We start from the raw sequence: 27,051 nt of genomic DNA on the forward strand, positions 1-27,051 counted from the left end.
TACCATCAGTACCAGTATAGCATGCGACACTATCATCAGTACCAGTATAGCATGCAACACTATCATCAGTACCAGTATAGCAACACTATCATCAGTACCAGTATAGCAACACTATCATCAGTATCATCAGTACCAGTTTAGCAACACTATCATCAGTACCAGTATAGCATGCAACACTACCATCAGTACCAGTATAGCATGCAACACTATCATCAGTACCAGTATAGCATGCAACACCATCATCAGTACCAGTACAGCATGCAACACTACCATCAGTACCAGTATAGCATGCAACACTATCATCAGTACCAGTATAGCAACACTATCATCAGTACCAGTATGGCAACACTATCATCAGTACCAGTATAGCATGCAACACTAACACCAGTACCAGTATAGCATGCAACACTATCATCAGTACCAGTATAGCAACACTATCATCAGTACCAGTATAGCAACACTATCATCAGTACCAGTATAGCAGCACTATCATTAGTACCAGTATAGCATGCAACACTATCATCAGTACCAGTATATCATGCAACACTATCATCAGTACCAGTATAGCATGCAACACTCATCAGTACCAGTATTGCATGCAACACTATCATCAGTACCAGTATCGCATGCAACACTATCATCAGTACCAGTATAGCATGCAACACTAACATCAGTACCAGTACAGCATGCAACACTACCATCAGTACCAGTATATCATGCAACACTATCACCAGTACCAGTATAGCAACACTATCATCAGTACCAATATAGCAACACTATCATCAGTACCAGTATAGCATGCAACACTAACACCAGTACCAGTATAGCATGCAACAATATCATCAGTACCAGTATAGCAACACTATCATCAGTACCAGTATAGCAACACTATCATCAGTACCAGTATAGCATGCAACACTATCATCAGTACCAGTATAGCAACACTAACATCAGTACCAGTATAGCATGCAACACTATCATCAGCACCAGTATAGCATGCACCACTATCATCAGTACCAGTATAGCAACACTAACATCAGTACCAGTATAGCATGCAACACTATCATCAGTACCAGTGTAGCATGCACCACTATCATCAGTATCAGTATAGCATGCAACACTATCATCAGTATCAGTATAGCAACACTATCATCAGTACCAGTATAGCATGCAACACTATCATCATTACCAGTATAGCATGTAACACTATCATCAGTACCAGTATAGCATGCACCACTATCATCAGTACCAGTATAGCATGCAATACTATCATCAGTACCAGTATAGCATGCAACACTACCATCAGTACCAGTATAGCATGCAACACTATCATCAGTACCAGTATAGCATGCAACACTACCATCAGTACCAGTATAGCATACAACACTATCATCAGTAACAGTATAGCAACACTAACACCAGTACCAGTATAGCATGCAACACTATCATCAGTACCAGTATAGCAACACTATCATCAGTACCAGTATAGCAACACTATCATCAGTACCAGTATAGCATGCAACACTAACACCAGTACCAGTATAGCAAGCAACACTATCATCAGTACCAGTATAGCAACACTATCATCAGTACCAGTATGGCAACACTATCATCAGTACCAGTATAGCATGCAACACTATCATCAGTACCAGTATAGCAACACTAACATCAGTACTAGTATAGCATGCAACACTACCATCAGTACCAGTATAGCATGCAACACTATCATCAGTACCAGTATAGCATGCAACACTATCATCAGTACCAGTATAGCAACACTATCATCAGTACCAGTATAGCAACACTATCATCAGTACCAGTATAGCAACACTATCATCAGTACCAGTATAGCAACACTATCATCAGTACCAGTATAGCATGCAACACTACCATCAGTACCAGTATAGGATGCAACACTATCATCAGTACCAGTATAGCATGCAACACTATCATCAGTACCAGTACAGCATGCAACACTACCATCAGTACCAGTATAGCATGCAACACTATCATCAGTACCAGTATAGCAACACTATCATCAGTACCAGTATGGCAACACTATCATCAGTACCAGTATAGCATGCAACACTAACACCAGTACCAGTATAGCATGCAACACTATCATCAGTACCAGTATAGCAACACTATCATCAGTACCAGTATAGCAACACTATCATCAGTACCAGTATAGCAGCACTATCATTAGTACCAGTATAGCATGCAACACTATCATCAGTACCAGTATATCATGCAACACTACCATCGGTACCAGTATAGCATGCAACACTACCATCAGTACCAGTATATCATGCAACACTATCATCAGTACCAGTATAGCATGCAACACTATCATCAGTGCCAGTATGGCAACACTATCATCAGTACCAGTATAGCATGCAACACTATCATCAGTACCAGTATAGCAACACTATCATCAGTACCAGTATAGCAACACTATCATCAGTACCAGTATAGCAACACTATCATCAGTACCAGTATAGCATGCAACACTAACACCAGTACCAGTATAGCAACACTATCATCAGTACCAGTATAGCAACACTATCATCAGTACCAGTATGGCAACACTATCATCAGTACCAGTATAGCATGCAACACTATCATCAGTACCAGTATAGCAACACTAACATCAGTACTAGTATAGCATGCAACACTACCATCAGTACCAGTATAGCATGCAACACTATCATCAGTACCAGTATAGCATGCAACACTATCATCAGTACCAGTATGGCAACACTATCATCAGTACCAGTATAGCATGCAACACTATCATCAGTACCAGTATAGCAACACTATCATCAGTACCAGTATAGCAACACTATCATCAGTACCAGTATAGCAACACTATCATCAGTACCAGTATAGCATGCAACACTAACACCAGTACCAGTATAGCAACACTATCATCAGTACCAGTATAGCAACACTATCATCAGTACCAGTATGGCAACACTATCATCAGTACCAGTATAGCATGCAACACTATCATCAGTACCAGTATAGCAACACTAACATCAGTACTAGTATAGCATGCAACACTACCATCAGTACCAGTATAGCATGCAACACTATCATCAGTACCAGTATAGCATGCAACACTATCATCAGTACCAGTATAGCAACACTATCATCAGTACCAGTATAGCAACACTATCATCAGTACCAGTATAGCAACACTATCATCAGTACCAGTATAGCAACACTATCATCAGTACCAGTATAGCATGCAACACTACCATCAGTACCAGTATATCATGCAACACTATCATCAGTACCAGTATAGCATGCAACACCATCATCAGTACCAGTACAGCATGCAACACTACCATCAGTACCAGTATAGCATGCAACACTATCATCAGTACCAGTATAGCAACACTATCATCAGTACCAGTATGGCAACACTATCATCAGTACCAGTATAGCATGCAACACTAACACCAGTACCAGTATAGCATGCAACACTATCATCAGTACCAGTATAGCAACACTATCATCAGTACCAGTATAGCAACACTATCATCAGTACCAGTATAGCAGCACTATCATTAGTACCAGTATAGCATGCAACACTATCATCAGTACCAGTATATCATGCAACACTATCATCAGTACCAGTATAGCATGCAACACTCATCAGTACCAGTATCGCATGCAACACTATCATCAGTACCAGTATCGCATGCAACACTATCATCAGTACCAGTATAGCATGCAACACTAACATCAGTACCAGTACAGCATGCAACACTACCATCAGTACCAGTCTATCATGCAACACTATCACCAGTACCAGTATAGCAACACTATCATCAGTACCAATATAGCAACACTATCATCAGTACCAGTATAGCATGCAACACTAACACCAGTACCAGTATAGCATGCAACAATATCATCAGTACCAGTATAGCAACACTATCATCAGTACCAGTATGGCAACACTATCATCAGTACCAGTATAGCATGCAACACTATCATCAGTACCAGTATAGCAACACTATCATCAGTACCTGTATAGCAACACTATCATCAGTACCAGTATAGCAACACTATCATCAGTACCAGTATAGCATGCAACACTACCATCAGTACCAGTATAGCATGCAACACTATCATCAGTACCAGTATAGCATGCAACACTATCATCAGTACCAGTACAGCATGCAACACTACCATCAGTACCAGTATAGCATGCAACACTATCATCAGTACCAGTATAGCAACACTATCATCAGTACCAGTATGGCAACACTATCATCAGTACCAGTATAGCATGCAACACTAACACCAGTACCAGTATAGCATGCAACACTATCATCAGTACCAGTATAGCAACACTATCATCAGTACCAGTATAGCATGCAACACTATCATCAGTACCAGTATAGCAACACTATCATCAGTACCAGTATGGCAACACTATCATCAGTACCAGTATAGCATGCAACACTATCATCAGTACCAGTATAGCATGCAACACTATCATCAGTACCAGTATAGCAACACTATCATCAGTACCAGTATAGCAACACTATCATCAGTACCAGTATAGCAGCACTATCATTAGTACCAGTATAGCATGCAACACTATCATCAGTACCAGTATATCATGCAACACTACCATCAGTACCAGTCTATCATGCAACACTATCACCAGTACCAGTATAGCAACACTATCATCAGTACCAATATAGCAACACTATCATCAGTACCAGTATCGCATGCAACACTATCGTCAGTACCAGTATAGCATGCAACACTATCATCAGTACCAGTACAGCATGCAACACTACCATCAGTACCAGTACAGCATGCAACAATATCATCAGTACCAGTACAGCATGCAACACTATCATCAGTACCAGTATAGTATGTAACACTATCATCAGTACCAGTATAGCAACACTATCATCAGTACCAGTATAGCATGCAACACTACCATCGGTACCAGTATAGCATGCAACACTACCATCAGTACCAGTATATCATGCAACACTATCATCAGTACCAGTATAGCATGCAACACTATCATCAGTACCAGTATGGCAACACTATCATCAGTACCAGTATAGCATGCAACACTATCATCAGTACCAGTATAGCAACACTATCATCAATACCAGTATAGCAACACTATCATCAGTACCAGTATAGCAACACTATCATCAGTACCAGTATAGCATGCAACACTAACACCAGTACCAGTATAGCAACACTATCATCAGTACCAGTATAGCAACACTATCATCAGTACCAGTATGGCAACACTATCATCAGTACCAGTATAGCATGCAACACTATCATCAGTACCAGTATAGCAACACTAACATCAGTACTAGTATAGCATGCAACACTACCATCAGTACCAGTATAGCATGCAACACTATCATCAGTACCAGTATAGCATGCAACACTATCATCAGTACCAGTATAGCAACACTATCATCAGTACCAGTATAGCAACACTATCATCAGTACCAGTATAGCAACACTATCATCAGTACCAGTATAGCAACACTATCATCAGTACCAGTATAGCATGCAACACTACCATCAGTACCAGTATAGCATGCAACACTATCATCAGTACCAGTATAGCATGCAACACCATCATCAGTACCAGTACAGCATGCAACACTACCATCAGTACCAGTATAGCATGCAACACTATCATCAGTACCAGTATAGCAACACTATCATCAGTACCAGTATGGCAACACTATCATCAGTACCAGTATAGCATGCAACACTAACACCAGTACCAGTATAGCATGCAACACTATCATCAGTACCAGTATAGCAACACTATCATCAGTACCAGTATAGCAACACTATCATCAGTACCAGTATAGCAGCACTATCATTAGTACCAGTATAGCATGCAACACTATCATCAGTACCAGTATATCATGCAACACTATCATCAGTACCAGTATAGCATGCAACACTCATCAGTACCAGTATTGCATGCAACACTATCATCAGTACCAGTATCGCATGCAACACTATCATCAGTACCAGTATAGCATGCAACACTAACATCAGTACCAGTACAGCATGCAACACTACCATCAGTACCAGTATATCATGCAACACTATCACCAGTACCAGTATAGCAACACTATCATCAGTACCAATATAGCAACACTATCATCAGTACCAGTATAGCATGCAACACTAACACCAGTACCAGTATAGCATGCAACAATATCATCAGTACCAGTATAGCAACACTATCATCAGTACCAGTATAGCAACACTATCATCAGTACCAGTATAGCATGCAACACTATCATCAGTACCAGTATAGCAACACTAACATCAGTACCAGTATAGCATGCAACACTATCATCAGCACCAGTATAGCATGCACCACTATCATCAGTACCAGTATAGCAACACTAACATCAGTACCAGTATAGCATGCAACACTATCATCAGTACCAGTGTAGCATGCACCACTATCATCAGTATCAGTATAGCATGCAACACTATCATCAGTATCAGTATAGCAACACTATCATCAGTACCAGTATAGCATGCAACACTATCATCATTACCAGTATAGCATGTAACACTATCATCAGTACCAGTATAGCATGCACCACTATCATCAGTACCAGTATAGCATGCAATACTATCATCAGTACCAGTATAGCATGCAACACTACCATCAGTACCAGTATAGCATGCAACACTATCATCAGTACCAGTATAGCATGCAACACTACCATCAGTACCAGTATAGCATACAACACTATCATCAGTAACAGTATAGCAACACTAACACCAGTACCAGTATAGCATGCAACACTATCATCAGTACCAGTATAGCAACACTATCATCAGTACCAGTATAGCAACACTATCATCAGTACCAGTATAGCATGCAACACTAACACCAGTACCAGTATAGCAAGCAACACTATCATCAGTACCAGTATAGCAACACTATCATCAGTACCAGTATGGCAACACTATCATCAGTACCAGTATAGCATGCAACACTATCATCAGTACCAGTATAGCAACACTAACATCAGTACTAGTATAGCATGCAACACTACCATCAGTACCAGTATAGCATGCAACACTATCATCAGTACCAGTATAGCATGCAACACTATCATCAGTACCAGTATAGCAACACTATCATCAGTACCAGTATAGCAACACTATCATCAGTACCAGTATAGCAACACTATCATCAGTACCAGTATAGCAACACTATCATCAGTACCAGTATAGCATGCAACACTACCATCAGTACCAGTATAGCATGCAACACTATCATCAGTACCAGTATAGCATGCAACACTATCATCAGTACCAGTACAGCATGCAACACTACCATCAGTACCAGTATAGCATGCAACACTATCATCAGTACCAGTATAGCAACACTATCATCAGTACCAGTATGGCAACACTATCATCAGTACCAGTATAGCATGCAACACTAACACCAGTACCAGTATAGCATGCAACACTATCATCAGTACCAGTATAGCAACACTATCATCAGTACCAGTATAGCAACACTATCATCAGTACCAGTATAGCAGCACTATCATTAGTACCAGTATAGCATGCAACACTATCATCAGTACCAGTATATCATGCAACACTACCATCGGTACCAGTATAGCATGCAACACTACCATCAGTACCAGTATATCATGCAACACTATCATCAGTACCAGTATAGCATGCAACACTATCATCAGTACCAGTATGGCAACACTATCATCAGTACCAGTATAGCATGCAACACTATCATCAGTACCAGTATAGCAACACTATCATCAGTACCAGTATAGCAACACTATCATCAGTACCAGTATAGCAACACTATCATCAGTACCAGTATAGCATGCAACACTAACACCAGTACCAGTATAGCAACACTATCATCAGTACCAGTATAGCAACACTATCATCAGTACCAGTATGGCAACACTATCATCAGTACCAGTATAGCATGCAACACTATCATCAGTACCAGTATAGCAACACTAACATCAGTACTAGTATAGCATGCAACACTACCATCAGTACCAGTATAGCATGCAACACTATCATCAGTACCAGTATAGCATGCAACACTATCATCAGTACCAGTATAGCATGCAACACTATCATCAGTACCAGTATAGCAACACTATCATCAGTACCAGTATGGCAACACTATCATCAGTACCAGTATAGCATGCAACACTAACACCAGTACCAGTATAGCATGCAACACTATCATCAGTACCAGTATAGCAACACTATCATCAGTACCAGTATAGCAACACTATCATCAGTACCAGTATAGCAGCACTATCATTAGTACCAGTATAGCATGCAACACTATCATCAGTACCAGTATATCATGCAACACTACCATCGGTACCAGTATAGCATGCAACACTACCATCAGTACCAGTATATCATGCAACACTATCATCAGTACCAGTATAGCATGCAACACTATCATCAGTACCAGTATGGCAACACTATCATCAGTACCAGTATAGCATGCAACACTATCATCAGTACCAGTATAGCAACACTATCATCAGTACCAGTATAGCAACACTATCATCAGTACCAGTATAGCAACACTATCATCAGTACCAGTATAGCATGCAACACTAACACCAGTACCAGTATAGCAACACTATCATCAGTACCAGTATAGCAACACTATCATCAGTACCAGTATGGCAACACTATCATCAGTACCAGTATAGCATGCAACACTATCATCAGTACCAGTATAGCAACACTAACATCAGTACTAGTATAGCATGCAACACTACCATCAGTACCAGTATAGCATGCAACACTATCATCAGTACCAGTATAGCATGCAACACTATCATCAGTACCAGTATAGCAACACTATCATCAGTACCAGTATAGCAACACTATCATCAGTACCAGTATAGCAACACTATCATCAGTACCAGTATAGCAACACTATCATCAGTACCAGTATAGCATGTAACACTACCATCAGTACCAGTATAGCATGCAACACTACCACCAGTACCAGTATAGCATGCAACACTATCATCAGTACCAGTATAGCATGCAACACTATCATCAGTACCAGTATAGCATGCAACACTATCATCAGTACCAGTACAGCATGCAACACTAACATCAGTACCAGTATAGCATGCAACACTATCATCAGTACCAGTATAGCATGCACCACTATCATCAGTACCAGTATAGCATGCAACACTATCATCAGTACCAGTATAGCAACACTATCATCAGTACCAGTATAGCATGCAACACTATCATCAGTACCAGTATAGCATTCAACACTATCATCAGTACCAGTATAACATGCAACACTAGCATCAGTACCAGTACAGCATGCAACACTATCATCAGTACCAGTATAGCATGCAACACTATCATCAGTACCAGTATAGCAACACTATCACCAGTACCAGTATAGCATGCAACACTACCATCAGTACCAGTATAGCATGCAACACTACCATCAGTACCAGTATAGCATGCAACACTACCATCAGTACCAGTATAGCATGCAACACTATCATCAGTACCAGTATAGCATGCAACACTATCATCAGTACCAGTATATCAACACTATCATCATTACCAGTATAGCATGCAACACTACCATCAGTACCAGTATAGCATGCAACACTACCATCAGTACCAGTATAGCATGCGACACTATCATCAGTATCAGTATAGCAACACTAACATCAGTACCAGTATAGCATGCAACACTATCATCAGTACCAGTATAGCATGCAACACTATCATCAGTATCAGTATAGCAACACTAACATCAGTACCCGTATAGCATGCAACACTATCATCAGTACCAGTATAGCATGTAACACTATCATCAGTACCAGTATAGCATGTACCACTATCATCAGTACCATTATAGCATGCAACACTATCATCAGTACCAGTATAGCATGCAACACTACCATCAGTACCAGTATAGCATGCAACACTATCATCAGTACCAGTATAGCATGCAACACTACCATCAGTACCAGTATAGCATGCAACACTATCATCAGTACCAGTACAGCATGCAACACTATCATCAGTACCAGTATAGCAACACTATCATCAGTACCAGTATAGCAACACTAACATCAGTACCAGTACAGCATGCAACACTACCACCAGTACCAGTATAGCATGCAACACTATCATCAGTACCAGTATAGCAACATTATCATCAGTACCAGTATAGCAACACTAACATCAGTACCAGTACAGCATGCAACACTACCATCAGTACCAGTATAGCATGCAACACTATCATCAGTATCAGTATAGCAACACTAACATCAGTACCAGTATAGCATGCAACACTATCATCAGTACCAGTATAGCATGCAACACTATCATCAGTATCAGTATAGCAACACTAACATCAGTACCAGTATAGCATGCAACACTATCATCAGTACCAGTATAGCATGCAACACTATCATCAGTACCAGTATAGCATGCAACACTATCATCAGTACCAGTATAGCATGCAACACTACCATCAGTACCAGTATAGCATGCAACACTATCATCAGTACCAGTATAGCATGCAACACTACCATCAGTACCAGTATAGCATGCAACACTATCATCAGTACCAGTACAGCATGCAACACTATCATCAGTACCAGTATAGCAACACTATCATCGGTACCAGTATAGTAACACTAACATCAGTACCAGTACAGCATGCAACACTACCACCAGTACCAGTATAGCATGCAACACTATCATCAGTACCAGTATAGCAACACTATCATCAGTACCAGTATAGCAACACTAACATCAGTACCAGTACAGCATGCAACACTACCACCAGTACCAGTATAGCATGCAACACTATCATCAGTACCAGTATAGCAACACTATCATCAGTACCAGTATAGCAACACTATCAGTACCAGTATAGCAACACTATCATCAGTACCAGTATATCATGCAACACCAGTACCGTATAGCATGTAACACTATCATCAGTACCAGTATAGCAACACTATCATCAGTACCAGTATAGCAACACTATCATCAGTACCAGTATAGCAACACTATCATCAGTACCAGTATAGCATGCAACACTATCATCAGTACCAGTATAGCATGCAACACTATCATCAGCACCAGTATAGCATGCAACACTATCATCAGTACCATTATAGCATGCAACACTATCATCAGTACCAGTATAGCAACACTAACATCAGTACCAGTATAGCATGCAACACTATCATCAGTACCAGTATAGCATGCAACACTGTCATCAGTATCAGTATAGCAACACTATCATCAGTACCAGTATAGCATGCAACACTATCATCATTACCAGTATAGCATGCAACACTATCATCAGTACCAGTATATCATGCAACACTATCATCAGTATCAGTATACCAACACTATCATCAGTACCAGTATGGCATGCAACACTATCATCAGTACCAGTATAGCATGCAACACTATCATCAGTACCAGTATATCATGCAGCACTAGCATCAGTACCAGTACAGCATGCAACACTATCATCAGTACCAGTATAGCATGCAACACTATCATCAGTACCAGTATAGCAACACTATCATCAGTACCAGTATAGCATGCAACACTACCATCAGTACCAGTATAGCATGCAACACTACCATCAGTACCAGTATAGTATGCAACACTATCATCAGTATCAGTATAGCAACACTAACATCATTACCAGTATAGCATGCAACACTATCATCAGTACCAGTATAGCATGCATCACTATAATCAGTACCAGTATAGCATGCAACACTATCATCAGTACCAGTATAGCATGCAACACTACCATCAGTACCAGTATAACATGCAACACTATCATCAGTATCAGTATAGCATGCAACACTATCATCAGTGCCAGTATAGCAACACTATCATCAGTACTAGTATAGCATGCAACAATATCATCAGTACCAGTATAGCAACACTATCATCAGTACCAGTATAGCATGCAACACTATCATCAGTATCAGTATAGCATGTAACACTATCATCAGTACCAGTATAGCATGCAACACTATCATCAGTACCAGTATAGCATGCAACACTATCATCAGTACCAGTATAGCATGCAACACTATCATCAGTACCAGTATATCATGCAACACTACCATCAGTACCAGTATAACATGCAACACTATCATCAGTATCAGTATAGCATGCAACACTATCATCAATGCCAGTATAGCAACACTATCATCAGTACCAGTATAGCATGCAACAATATCATCAGTACCAGTATAGCAACACTACCATCAGTACCAGTATAGCATGCAACACTATCATCAGTACCAGTATAGCAACACTGTCATCAGTACCAGTATGGCAACACTATCATCAGTACCAGTATAGCATGCAACACTAACACCAGTACCAGTATAGCATGCAACACTATCATCAGTACCAGTATAGCATTCAACACTATCATCAGTACCAGTACAGCATGCAACACTATCATCAGTACCAGTATAGCATGCAACACTATCATCAGTACCAGTATAGCAACACTATCATCAGTACCAGTATAGCATACAACACTACCATCAGTACCAGTATAGCATGCAACACTACCATCAGTACCAGTATAGCATGCAACACTATCATCAGTACCAGTATAGCATGCAACACTATCATCAGTATCAGTATATCAACACTATCATCAGTACCAGTATAGCATGCAACACTATCATCAGTACCAGTGTAGCATGCACCACTATCATCAGTATCAGTATAGCATGCAACACTATCATCAGTACCAGTATAGCATGCAACACTATCATCAGTACCAGTATAGCATGCAACACTATCATCAGTACCAGTATAGCAACACTATCATCAGTATCAGTATAGCAACACTATCATCAGTACCAGTATAGCATGCAACACTATCATCAGTACCAGTATAGCAACACTATCATCAGTACCAGTATAGCATGCAACACTATCATCAGTACCAGTATAGCAACACTAACATCAGTACCAGTATAGCATGCAACACTATCATCAGCACCAGTATAGCATGCACCACTATCATCAGTACCAGTATAGCAACACTAACATCAGTACCAGTATAGCATGCAACACTATCATCAGTACCAGTGTAGCATGCACCACTATCATCAGTATCAGTATAGCATGCAACACTATCATCAGTACCAGTATAGCATGCAACACTATCATCAGTACCAGTATAGCATGCAACACTATCATCAGTACCAGTATAGCAACACTATCATCAGTATCAGTATAGCAACACTATCATCAGTACCAGTATAGCATGCAACACTATCATCAGTACCAGTATAGCAACACTATCATCAGTACCAGTATAGCATGCAACACTATCATCAGTACCAGTATAGCATTCAACACTATCATCAGTACCAGTATAACATGCAACACTAGCATCAGTACCAGTACAGCATGCAACACTATCATCAGTACCAGTATAGCATGCAACACTATCATCAGTACCAGTATAGCAACACTATCACCAGTACCAGTATAGCATGCAACACTACCATCAGTACCAGTATAGCATGCAACACTACCATCAGTACCAGTATAGCATGCAACACTACCATCAGTACCAGTATAGCATGCAACACTATCATCAGTACCAGTATAGCATGCAACACTATCATCAGTACCAGTATATCAACACTATCATCAGTACCAGTATAGCATGCAACACTACCATCAGTACCAGTATAGCATGCAACACTACCATCAGTACCAGTATAGCATGCGACCCCATCATCAGTATCAGTATAGCAACACTAACATCAGTACCAGTATAGCATGCAACACTATCATCAGTACCAGTATAGCATGCAACACTATCATCAGTATCAGTATAGCAACACTAACATCAGTACCCGTATAGCATGCAACACTATCATCAGTACCAGTATAGCATGTAACACTATCATCAGTACCAGTATAGCATGTACCACTATCATCAGTACCATTATAGCATGCAACACTATCATCAGTACCAGTATAGCATGCAACACTACCATCAGTACCAGTATAGCATGCAACACTATCATCAGTACCAGTATAGCATGCAACACTACCATCAGTACCAGTATAGCATGCAACACTATCATCAGTACCAGTACAGCATGCAACACTATCATCAGTACCAGTATAGCAACACTATCATCAGTACCAGTATAGCAACACTAACATCAGTACCAGTACAGCATGCAACACTACCACCAGTACCAGTATAGCATGCAACACTATCATCAGTACCAGTATAGCAACACTATCATCAGTACCAGTATAGCAACACTAACATCAGTACCAGTACAGCATGCAACACTACCATCAGTACCAGTATAGCATGCAACACTATCATCAGTATCAGTATAGCAACACTAACATCAGTACCAGTATAGCATGCAACACTATCATCAGTACCAGTATAGCATGCAACACTATCATCAGTATCAGTATAGCAACACTAACATCAGTACCAGTATAGCATGCAACACTATCATCAGTACCAGTATAGCATGCAACACTATCATCAGTACCAGTATAGCATGCAACACTATCATCAGTACCAGTATAGCATGCAACACTACCATCAGTACCAGTATAGCATACAACACTACCATCAGTACCAGTATAGCATGCAACACTACCATCAGTACCAGTATAGCATGCAACACTATCATCAGTACCAGTATAGCATGCAACACTATCATCAGTATCAGTATATCAACACTATCATCAGTACCAGTATAGCATGCAACACTATCATCAGTACCAGTGTAGCATGCACCACTATCATCAGTATCAGTATAGCATGCAACACTATCATCAGTACCAGTATAGCATGCAACACTATCATCAGTACCAGTATAGCATGCAACACTATCATCAGTACCAGTATAGCAACACTATCATCAGTATCAGTATAGCAACACTATCATCAGTACCAGTATAGCATGCAACACTATCATCAGTACCAGTATAGCAACACTATCATCAGTACCAGTATAGCATGCAACACTATCATCAGTACCAGTATAGCAACACTAACATCAGTACCAGTATAGCATGCAACACTATCATCAGCACCAGTATAGCATGCACCACTATCATCAGTACCAGTATAGCAACACTAACATCAGTACCAGTATAGCATGCAACACTATCATCAGTACCAGTGTAGCATGCACCACTATCATCAGTATCAGTATAGCATGCAACACTATCATCAGTACCAGTATAGCATGCAACACTATCATCAGTACCAGTATAGCATGCAACACTATCATCAGTACCAGTATAGCAACACTATCATCAGTATCAGTATAGCAACACTATCATCAGTACCAGTATAGCATGCAACACTATCATCAGTACCAGTATAGCAACACTATCATCAGTACCAGTATAGCATGCAACACTATCATCAGTACCAGTATAGCATTCAACACTATCATCAGTACCAGTATAACATGCAACACTAGCATCAGTACCAGTACAGCATGCAACACTATCATCAGTACCAGTATAGCATGCAACACTATCATCAGTACCAGTATAGCAACACTATCACCAGTACCAGTATAGCATGCAACACTACCATCAGTACCAGTATAGCATGCAACACTACCATCAGTACCAGTATAGCATGCAACACTACCATCAGTACCAGTATAGCATGCAACACTATCATCAGTACCAGTATAGCATGCAACACTATCATCAGTACCAGTATATCAACACTATCATCAGTACCAGTATAGCATGCAACACTACCATCAGTACCAGTATAGCATGCAACACTACCATCAGTACCAGTATAGCATGCGACCCCATCATCAGTATCAGTATAGCAACACTAACATCAGTACCAGTATAGCATGCAACACTATCATCAGTACCAGTATAGCATGCAACACTATCATCAGTATCAGTATAGCAACACTAACATCAGTACCCGTATAGCATGCAACACTATCATCAGTACCAGTATAGCATGTAACACTATCATCAGTACCAGTATAGCATGTACCACTATCATCAGTACCATTATAGCATGCAACACTATCATCAGTACCAGTATAGCATGCAACACTACCATCAGTACCAGTATAGCATGCAACACTATCATCAGTACCAGTATAGCATGCAACACTACCATCAGTACCAGTATAGCATGCAACACTATCATCAGTACCAGTACAGCATGCAACACTATCATCAGTACCAGTATAGCAACACTATCATCAGTACCAGTATAGCAACACTAACATCAGTACCAGTACAGCATGCAACACTACCACCAGTACCAGTATAGCATGCAACACTATCATCAGTACCAGTATAGCAACACTATCATCAGTACCAGTATAGCAACACTAACATCAGTACCAGTACAGCATGCAACACTACCATCAGTACCAGTATAGCATGCAACACTATCATCAGTATCAGTATAGCAACACTAACATCAGTACCAGTATAGCATGCAACACTATCATCAGTACCAGTATAGCATGCAACACTATCATCAGTATCAGTATAGCAACACTAACATCAGTACCAGTATAGCATGCAACACTATCATCAGTACCAGTATAGCATGCAACACTATCATCAGTACCAGTATAGCATGCAACACTATCATCAGTACCAGTATAGCATGCAACACTACCATCAGTACCAGTATAGCATGCAACACTATCATCAGTACCAGTATAGCATGCAACACTACCATCAGTACTAGTATAGCATGCAACACTATCATCAGTACCAGTACAGCATGCAACACTATCATCAGTACCAGTATAGCAACACTATCATCGGTACCAGTATAGTAACACTAACATCAGTACCAGTACAGCATGCAACACTACCACCAGTACCAGTATAGCATGCAACACTATCATCAGTACCAGTATAGCAACACTATCATCAGTACCAGTATAGCAACACTAACATCAGTACCAGTACAGCATGCAACACTACCACCAGTACCAGTATAGCATGCAACACTATCATCAGTACCAGTATATCAACACTATCATCAGTACCAGTATAGCAACACTATCATCAGTACCAGTATATCATGCAACACCAGTACCGTATAGCATGTAACACTATCATCAGTACCAGTATAGCAACACTATCATCAGTACCAGTATAGCAACACTATCATCAGTACCAGTATAGCAACACTATCATCAGTACCAGTATAGCATGCAACACTATCATCAGTACCAGTATAGCATGCAACACTATCATCAGCACCAGTATAGCATGCAACACTATCATCAGTACCATTATAGCATGCAACACTATCATCAGTACCAGTATAGCAACACTAACATCAGTACCAGTATAGCATGCAACACTATCATCAGTACCAGTATAGCATGCAACACTGTCATCAGTATCAGTATAGCAACACTATCATCAGTACCAGTATAGCATGCAACACTATCATCATTACCAGTATAGCATGCAACACTATCATCAGTACCAGTATATCATGCAACACTATCATCAGTATCAGTATACCAACACTATCATCAGTACCAGTATAGCATGCAACACTATCATCAGTACCAGTATAGCATGCAACACTATCATCAGTACCAGTATATCATGCAGCACTAGCATCAGTACCAGTACAGCATGCAACACTATCATCAGTACCAGTATAGCATGCAACACTATCATCAGTACCAGTATAACAACACTATCATCAGTACCAGTATAGCATGCAACACTACCATCAGTACCAGTATAGCATGCAAAACTACCATCAGTACCAGTATAGTATGCAACACTATCATCAGTATCAGTATAGCAACACTAACATCATTACCAGTATAGCATGCAACACTATCATCAGTACCAGTATAGCATGCAACACTATCATCAGTACCAGTATAGCATGCAGCACTATAATCAGTACCAGTATAGCATGCAACACTATCATCAGTACCAGTATAGCATGCAACACTACCATCAGTACCAGTATAACATGCAACACTATCATCAGTATCAGTATAGCATGCAACACTATCATCAGTGCCAGTATAGCAACACTATCATCAGTACTAGTATAGCATGCAACAATATCATCAGTACCAGTATAGCAACACTATCATCAGTACCAGTATAGCATGCAACACTATCATCAGTATCAGTATAGCATGTAACACTATCATCAGTACCAGTATAGCATGCAACACTATCATCAGTACCAGTATAGCATGCAACACTATCATCAGTACCAGTATAGCATGCAACACTATCATCAGTACCAGTATATCATGCAACACTACCATCAGTACCAGTATAGTAACACTAACATCAGTACCAGTACAGCATGCAACACTACCACCAGTACCAGTATAGCATGCAACACTATCATCAGTACCAGTATAGCAACACTATCATCAGTACCAGTATAGCAACACTAACATCAGTACCAGTACAGCATGCAACACTACCACCAGTACCAGTATAGCATGCAACACTATCATCAGTACCAGTATATCAACACTATCATCAGTACCAGTATAGCAACACTATCAGTACCAGTATAGCAACACTATCATCAGTACCAGTATATCATGCAACACCAGTACCGTATAGCATGTAACACTATCATCAGTACCAGTATAGCAACACTATCATCAATACCAGTATAGCAACACTATCATCAGTACCAGTATAGCAACACTATCATCAGTACCAGTATAGCATGCAACACTATCATCAGTACCAGTATAGCATGCAACACTATCATCAGCACCAGTATAGCATGCAACACTATCATCAGTACCATTATAGCATGCAACACTATCATCAGTACCAGTATAGCAACACTAACATCAGTACCAGTATAGCATGCAACACTATCATCAGTACCAGTATAGCATGCAACACTGTCATCAGTATCAGTATAGCAACACTATCATCAGTACCAGTATAGCATGCAACACTATCATCATTACCAGTATAGCATGCAACACTATCATCAGTACCAGTATATCATGCAACACTATCATCAGTATCAGTATACCAACACTATCATCAGTACCAGTATAGCATGCAACACTATCATCAGTACCAGTATAGCATGCAACACTATCATCAGTACCAGTATATCATGCAGCACTAGCATCAGTACCAGTACAGCATGCAACACTATCATCAGTACCAGTATAGCATGCAACACTATCATCAGTACCAGTATAGCAACACTATCATCAGTACCAGTATAGCATGCAACACTACCATCAGTACCAGTATAGCATGCAACACTACCATCAGTACCAGTATAGTATGCAACACTATCATCAGTATCAGTATAGCAACACTAACATCATTACCAGTATAGCATGCAACACTATCATCAGTACCAGTATAGCATGCAACACTATCATCAGTACCAGTATAGCATGCAGCACTATAATCAGTACCAGTATAGCATGCAACACTATCATCAGTACCAGTATAGCATGCAACACTACCATCAGTACCAGTATAACATGCAACACTATCATCAGTATCAGTATAGCATGCAACACTATCATCAGTGCCAGTATAGCAACACTATCATCAGTACTAGTATAGCATGCAACAATATCATCAGTACCAGTATAGCAACACTATCATCAGTACCAGTATAGCATGCAACACTATCATCAGTATCAGTATAGCATGTAACACTATCATCAGTACCAGTATAGCATGCAACACTATCATCAGTACCAGTATAGCATGCAACACTATCATCAGTACCAGTATAGCATGCAACACTATCATCAGTACCAGTATATCATGCAACACTACCATCAGTACCAGTATAACATGCAACACTATCATCAGTATCAGTATAGCATGCACCACTATCATCAATGCCAGTATAGCAACACTATCATCAGTACCAGTATAGCATGCAACAATATCATCAGTACCAGTATAGCAACACTACCATCAGTACCAGTATAGCATGCAACACTATCATCAGTACCAGTATAGCAACACTGTCATCAGTACCAGTATGGCAACACTATCATCAGTACCAGTATAGCATGCAACACTAACACCAGTACCAGTATAGCATGCAACACTATGATCAGTACCAGTATAGCAACACTATCATCAGTACCAGTATAGCAACACTATCATCAGTACCAGTATAGCAACCCTATCATCAGTACCAGTATAGCATGCAACACTATCATCAGTACCAGTATAGCATGCAACACTATCATCAGTACCAGTATAGCTTGCAACACTATCATCAGTACCAGTATCGCATGCAAGACTATCATCAGTACCAGTATAGCATGCAACACTATCATCAGTACCAGTACAGCATGCAACACTACCATCAGTACCAGTACAGCATGCAACAATATCATCAGTACCAGTATAGCATGCAACACTATCATCAGTACCAGTATAGCATGCAACACTATCATCAGTACCAGTATCGCATGCAACACTATCATCAGTAACAGTATAGCAACACTAACACCAGTACCAGTATAGCATGCAACACGATCATCAGTACCAGTATAGCATGCAACACTATCATCAGTACCAGTATAGCATGCAACACTAACACCAGTACCAGTATAGCATGCAACACTAACACCAGTACCAGTATAGCATGCAACACGATCATCAGTACCAGTATAGCAACACTATCATCAGTACCAGTATAGCAACACTATCATCAGTACCAGTATAGCATGCAACACTAACACCAGTACCAGTATAGCAAGCAACACTATCATCAGTACCAGTATATCAACACTATCATCAGTACCAGTATGGCAACACTATCATCAGTACCAGTATAGCATGCAACACTATCATCAGTACCAGTATAGCAACACTAACATCAGTACCAGTATAGCATGCAACACTACCATCAGTACCAGTGTAGCATGCAACACTATCATCAGTATCAGTATAGCAACACTATCATCAGTACCAGTATAGCATGCAACACTATCATCAGTACCAGTATACCATGCAACACTATCATCAGTACCAGTATAGCATGCAACACTATCATCAGTATCAGTATAGCAACACTATCATCAGTACCAGTATAGCATGCAACACTATCATCAGTACCAGTATAGCATTCAACACTATCATCAGTACCAGTACAGCATGCAACACTATCATCAGTACCAGTATAGCATGCAACACTATCATCAGTACCAGTATAGCAACACTATCATCAGTACCAGTATAGCATACAACACTACCATCAGTACCAGTATAGCATGCAACACTACCATCAGTACCAGTATAGCATGCAACACTATCATCAGTACCAGTATAGCATGCAACACTATCATCAGTATCAGTATATCAACACTATCATCAGTACCAGTATAGCATGCAACACTACCATCAGTACCAGTATAGCATGCAACACTACCATCAGTACCAGTATAGCATGCAACACTATCATCAGTACCAGTATAGCAACACTAACATCAGTACCTGTATAGCATGCAACACTATCATCAGTACCAGTATATCATGCGGCACTATCATCAGTATCAGTATAGCAACACTAACATCAGTACCAGTATAGCATGCAACGCTATCATCAGTACCAGTATAGCATGCAACACTATCATCAGTACCAGTATAGCATGCAACACTATCATCAGTACCAGTATAGCATGCAACACTATCATCAGTACCAGTATAGCATGCAACACTATCATCAGTACCAGTATAGCATGCAACCCTATCATCAGTACCAGTATAGCATGCAACACTACCATCAGTACCAGTATAGCATGCAACACTCATCAGTACCAGTACAGCATGCAACACTATCATCAGTACCAGTATAGCAACACTATCATCAGTACCAGTATAGCAACACTAACATCAGTACCAGTACAGCATGCAACACTACCACCAGTACCAGTATAGCATGCAACACTATCATCAGTACCAGTATAGCAACACTATCATCAGTACCAGTATAGCAACACTAACATCAGTACCAGTACAGAATGCAACACTACCACCAGTACCAGTATAGCATGCAACACTATCATCAATACCAGTATAGCAACACTATCATCAGTACCAGTATAGCAACACTATCATCAGTACCAGTATAGCAACACCATCAGTACCAGTATAGCAACACTATCATCAGTACCAGTATATCATGCAACACCAGTACCGTATAGCATGCAACACTATAATCAGTACCAGTATAGCAACACTATCATCAGTACCAGTATAGCAACACTATCATCAGTACCAGTATAGCAACACTATCATCAGTACCAGTATAGCAACACTATCATCAGTACCAGTATAGCATGTAACACTACCATCAGTACCAGTATAGCATGCACCACTATCATCAGTACCAGTATAGCATGCAACACTATCATCAGTACCAGTACAGCATGCAACACTATCATCAGTACCAGTATAGCATGCAACACTATCATCAGTACCAGTATAGCAACACTATCATCAGTACCAGTATAGCATGCAACACTACCATCAGTACCAGTATAGCATGCAACACTACCATCAGTACCAGTATAGCATGCACCACTATCATCAGTACCAATATAGCATGCAACACTATCATCAGTACCAGTATAGCAACACTATCAGCAGTACCAGTATAGCATGCAACACTACCATCAGTACCAGTATAGCATGCAACACTAACGCCAGTACCAGGAGCTCCAGGTGGGGCCCAGGACCAGGTCTTCCCCTCAGGAGCTCCTGGTGGGGCCCAGGACCAGGTCTTCCCATCAGGAGCTCCAGGTGGGGCCCAGGACCAGGTCTTCCCCTCAGGAGCTCCAGGTGGGGCCCAGGACCAGACTCGAGACAAAAAGGGACAGAGCCGGGCACCCAAGTGGCGACCCATGTAACGCGCTGCGTCGCGAGGCGGCCAACCCGGGTTCGATTCCCGGACCCGCCGTCCTTTGCCATATGTCTTCCCCCCGCTCTGTCTCCCGTTCTTCCTCTCTCTCTCTCTCTACCGGACTGCCCGGTAGTACAAACATAAAAATCTACCACAAACATAATTTTAGAAAAAGGGGACAGAGCCTTTGCGGTGACTGCAGCCCCAAGGCTCTGAAACACCCTCCTCCCTTTAGCCCCGAACACCGCTCCCTCAGAGCTCATCTTTAAAAGGCAGCTAAAAACCCACTTCTACAGGCAGGCCTACACCCATAGGCGTTTTCTCTCTGTTCATGTCTGTTTTGTTCTTGTTTTTTTTGTTTTCATTTTTCGGTGTCTATTCAAGTGTTTTAGCAAATCTTTTAATGTTTCTTTTTCCCACATGTATTATTTCTTGTATTTTCCACTGATGTTTAAAAAAAATGCTGTGAAGCACTCTGTGCTATACCTCTGAGAAGGGCGCTATACAAATAAAGTTTTACTTACTTACTTTAACAGCAGTACCACTATACGTATACTTAACTTTAAGCAGTCCATTTTTGCATGTGACTCATTGTCATTCGGTGAAATCCACCCGTGTCGTCTTCAGGGGAGGAGCTAACGTCTGGAGATGCTGATGACGACGACACAGAAACGCTGCCGGAGAGCCAGTGAGTAAAACCTCAAATAATTTATTTTATTTAAAATGTCATCTCTGTTCTGTTGTAGAGCGACTAGTAGGGATGGGAATCGAGAGCCGGTTCCAGTTGGGAATAGGAATCGTACGCCTCCGAGGTTATGGATTCCTTTTTTTTATATCAATACCGGCATGTTTTTCTGACAGCCGCGCATTGCTAGGGCTGTTGACGAGAGAAGAATGTCTCTTATCGCTGTTGTCGCAAAAATGCAGCAGAATTGCTTTACGTCGGGCGGCTGGGTGGCGCAGCGGACTAAGCGCTCGTCACCAACGCAAGAGACACTGGTATCGAATCCAGCTGTCAGCGTTGCTTCCGGCTTGGCCGGCCGTCATACTGGCTCGATTGGCAGAGTCAGCGGGAGGGAAGCCAGTGGGTGGGTCTGGGTTGTTGTGGACAGTGACTCCTACAGTTCGGTCGGGGCGCCTGCACAGCGAGGGAAGGATCTAGGAGAGGTAGTGTGACCTTCCACACGTTACACTCTCCCAGTGAGAGTCCGCGCTGCCAGGTGAAAAGAAGTGGTGGGCTGGCTACACATGTGTCGAAGGAAGCATGTGATAGTCTCCGACCTCCCAGACCGACGGTAGGGGGTAGAGTGCGCAACAACCAGGAAGGGGATTGGGAATTGGCATAACGACTAACATTGGGAGGGGAGACAAACGGAAAAAGAAGGAGAAAAAAGATAATAAAAAATGTATCAGTCTTTTTTAGAGTGTTATCTGCACCTGCATCGTGTTTTTATTTAATAAAATGCATTAATCTGCTATCGTGGAGACGTGGACCATTGGAGGACGACCCAGTATTTAGCCTTCAGTTCTACCTTGTATTTTTTATTTAAGTTCTCTTTTTAAAAGCTCGTCAGTCATACATTTTCTCTCGACTCAAGCAGTGGTATTATTCAATTGGATCCAATTTTACTTTATTAAGTAAAATGACCATTATTATTGCTAATTCATCAGACTCTGCTCTGAAATCAAATCAAAACTATTGGTTTTGCACAAGAGAAATTAAAGCTACGGTAGAAAGAGATGCTGACGTTAGTTTGTTGGGTCTGTATGCTGAAGTATCTTTCTACGCAACATGGGCTTAAACTCCAGGAATGTATTTGAGACTCTACACTGTCTGTCTGAATATACCTGCATACAATCCTTCTATATACCTACTTACACACCTGCATATAACTCTGTATGATAGCATATACAATTAGGCCTGCCACGATAACACATTTTGCTGGGCGATTAATTGCCCCCGAAAATATCGCGATAAGCGATATTATTGCGACCGGTTAGAGCATTTTTTTTTTTAGACATTTATTTCCCAAAACTTTTATTTTGAAGCCCACCGCTCCGTCTTTTCCGGTGTTTTAGACTTTTATTTTGAAGCCCACCGACCGGACCGGAAGTATTGTTGTGATTATCAGGTACTTTTTGGGTACTTTTTTAGTCTCTGCTCTGTCGTGGTTCCAAGCGAGTAGAAGTGGTACGAAAAGTCACGTGAAACACTGCAGACCACTGATTGGTCAGAATAGAGACGCGTCACTCGTTGGAGAGTCTGAGGGAGTCTGAACGAAAACAGAAAGCCGCCATCTTTAATGTCTCGCATAGGATTTCATAATCATTATGTTTGCAGCAGGCACAAGTGCAATAAACAAAGGATACAGTCACTGTGTATTCTGCCTCATTTATTGATTAAACAAAACCGACATCAACACAATTTGCCACCGAGCGGAGAGTTTAGTCTTGCAAAAAGATCGCTGACTTGTTAAGGCTTGTTGTTAGGTTAGGTGCTAATGTTGCGCTAGCGTTTTAGCATGGCTATCGTACATAGCGTGATCAATATAACTCGCTATTGATTGTTTGTATGAGTAACGTTAATGCTAGTAGAATAGACACAATGAGGGGTAACGTTAGCCCCACGGAGCTCCTGTGCTGTGCTCTGTAGTAAAGCCAGCGGCCCGCCTCCCAACACGGACAGTGACTGACAAGGGGCACTGGTTCCGCCTCATTAAAACAACCGCGCAAATAGCAATTAATCGCGCCCGTCAAAATCATTGCATTCATTTTAATTATCGCGGCAATTAATCGATTTATTGCTTATCGCGGCAGGCCTATATACAATAATTAAGCATTACAATAATTAAGCATTACATCACGTGCAGCAGTGTGTTATACTCATTAGATCACGCCTAGGGGTGGTTGTTAGGCCCTGCCTACCCAACCCCCCCCCCCACCCAACCACCTCTATCTATCTATCTATCTATCTATCTATCTATCTATCTATCTATCTATCTATCTATCTATCTATCTATCTATCTATCTACTCTTTTTTAGACTATTTTTGTATCACAAACAGTACTGTATTTGTAAATCTGGTATGTCATAAATGTATAGATGTAGCAGTACGGTCTATCTGTATGTCATGTACGTCATATATGTTATGATGAATTGAAAATGGGGGACCCTGATGTAAACAAGACAAAAGTCTTTCTCTGGTCTGCATCCCCTTAACACATTGACCGCCACAGCAGGGGGCACTGATACCCCATTCATTGCCAGGTCTTTATTCAATGGATACAGTTTTAGACTGACATTTGCAAGTGCTTAAAATATATCTTATAATATATCTTTGGGTCTAATAACGCCGTCGAGTCTCAGTGAGTCGCTTCTAGTCAACATTGCCGAGACAGATTGTTTTTTCATCCGTACATTTCCTTTTTTATACCGTTTTGAAAAGTATGGTTAGGGTGTTTTCCAGTAATTCCAGGAAAAGGCGAGAAAAATGCATTTTACTGTAATCCAGTCATCACGTTATCTAATCATCCTGAAATCAACGCTAGATTATCACTATTATGTCTCCTCGTCCATACATGAAATGACCGTCGTAGCGCGGCGTTCCCCTCCCCCTCCTACCCACCGGTAAACGGGAGACTGCAATTCGATACTGGCCCCTGTAAATGTCCTAACCCAACCCCCTCCAATGTACAGTAAATGTTCTAACCCAATAATACACAAGACCTTCTTCTTGGGACCAAGTAAGGTTTCGTCGATAATCCAATGTACAGTTACCCCCCCACCCACCCTGTCTACCCAACCCCCCCCCCCCCCACCCAACCACCTCCAATGTACAGTTTAGTCACCCCACCTACCCAACCCCCCCCCCCCCACCCCACCTACCCAACCTCCTCCAATGTACAGTTTCTTCGTCAAATGTATATACTGAATTTCCCCAAGGGGATCAATAAAGTATCTATCTATCTATCTATCTATCTATCTATCTATCTATCTATCTATCTATCTATCTATCTATCTCTCTATCTATCTATCTA

At 40.9% G+C, this 27,051-nt stretch overlaps 1 protein-coding gene across 1 annotated transcript in view; it reads left to right on the top strand.

Annotated features, from left to right (window-relative positions):
* The window catches only part of LOC311227867 (caspase activity and apoptosis inhibitor 1-like), a 111,252-nt gene that overhangs the window by 47,092 nt on the left and 37,109 nt on the right, over positions 1-27,051 (top strand). Inside the window, exon 4 of the mRNA XM_084313712.1 lies at positions 23,642-23,702. Within this exon, the coding sequence (XP_084169838.1) occupies positions 23,642-23,702 (61 nt within the window). The remainder of the gene's footprint in view (positions 1-23,641; positions 23,703-27,051) is intronic.

The sequence above is a fragment of the Notolepis coatsorum genome (assembly GCF_963971535.1).
Source record: "Notolepis coatsorum genome assembly, chromosome: 4".
Classification (NCBI taxonomy): domain Eukaryota; kingdom Metazoa; phylum Chordata; class Actinopteri; order Aulopiformes; family Paralepididae; genus Notolepis; species Notolepis coatsorum.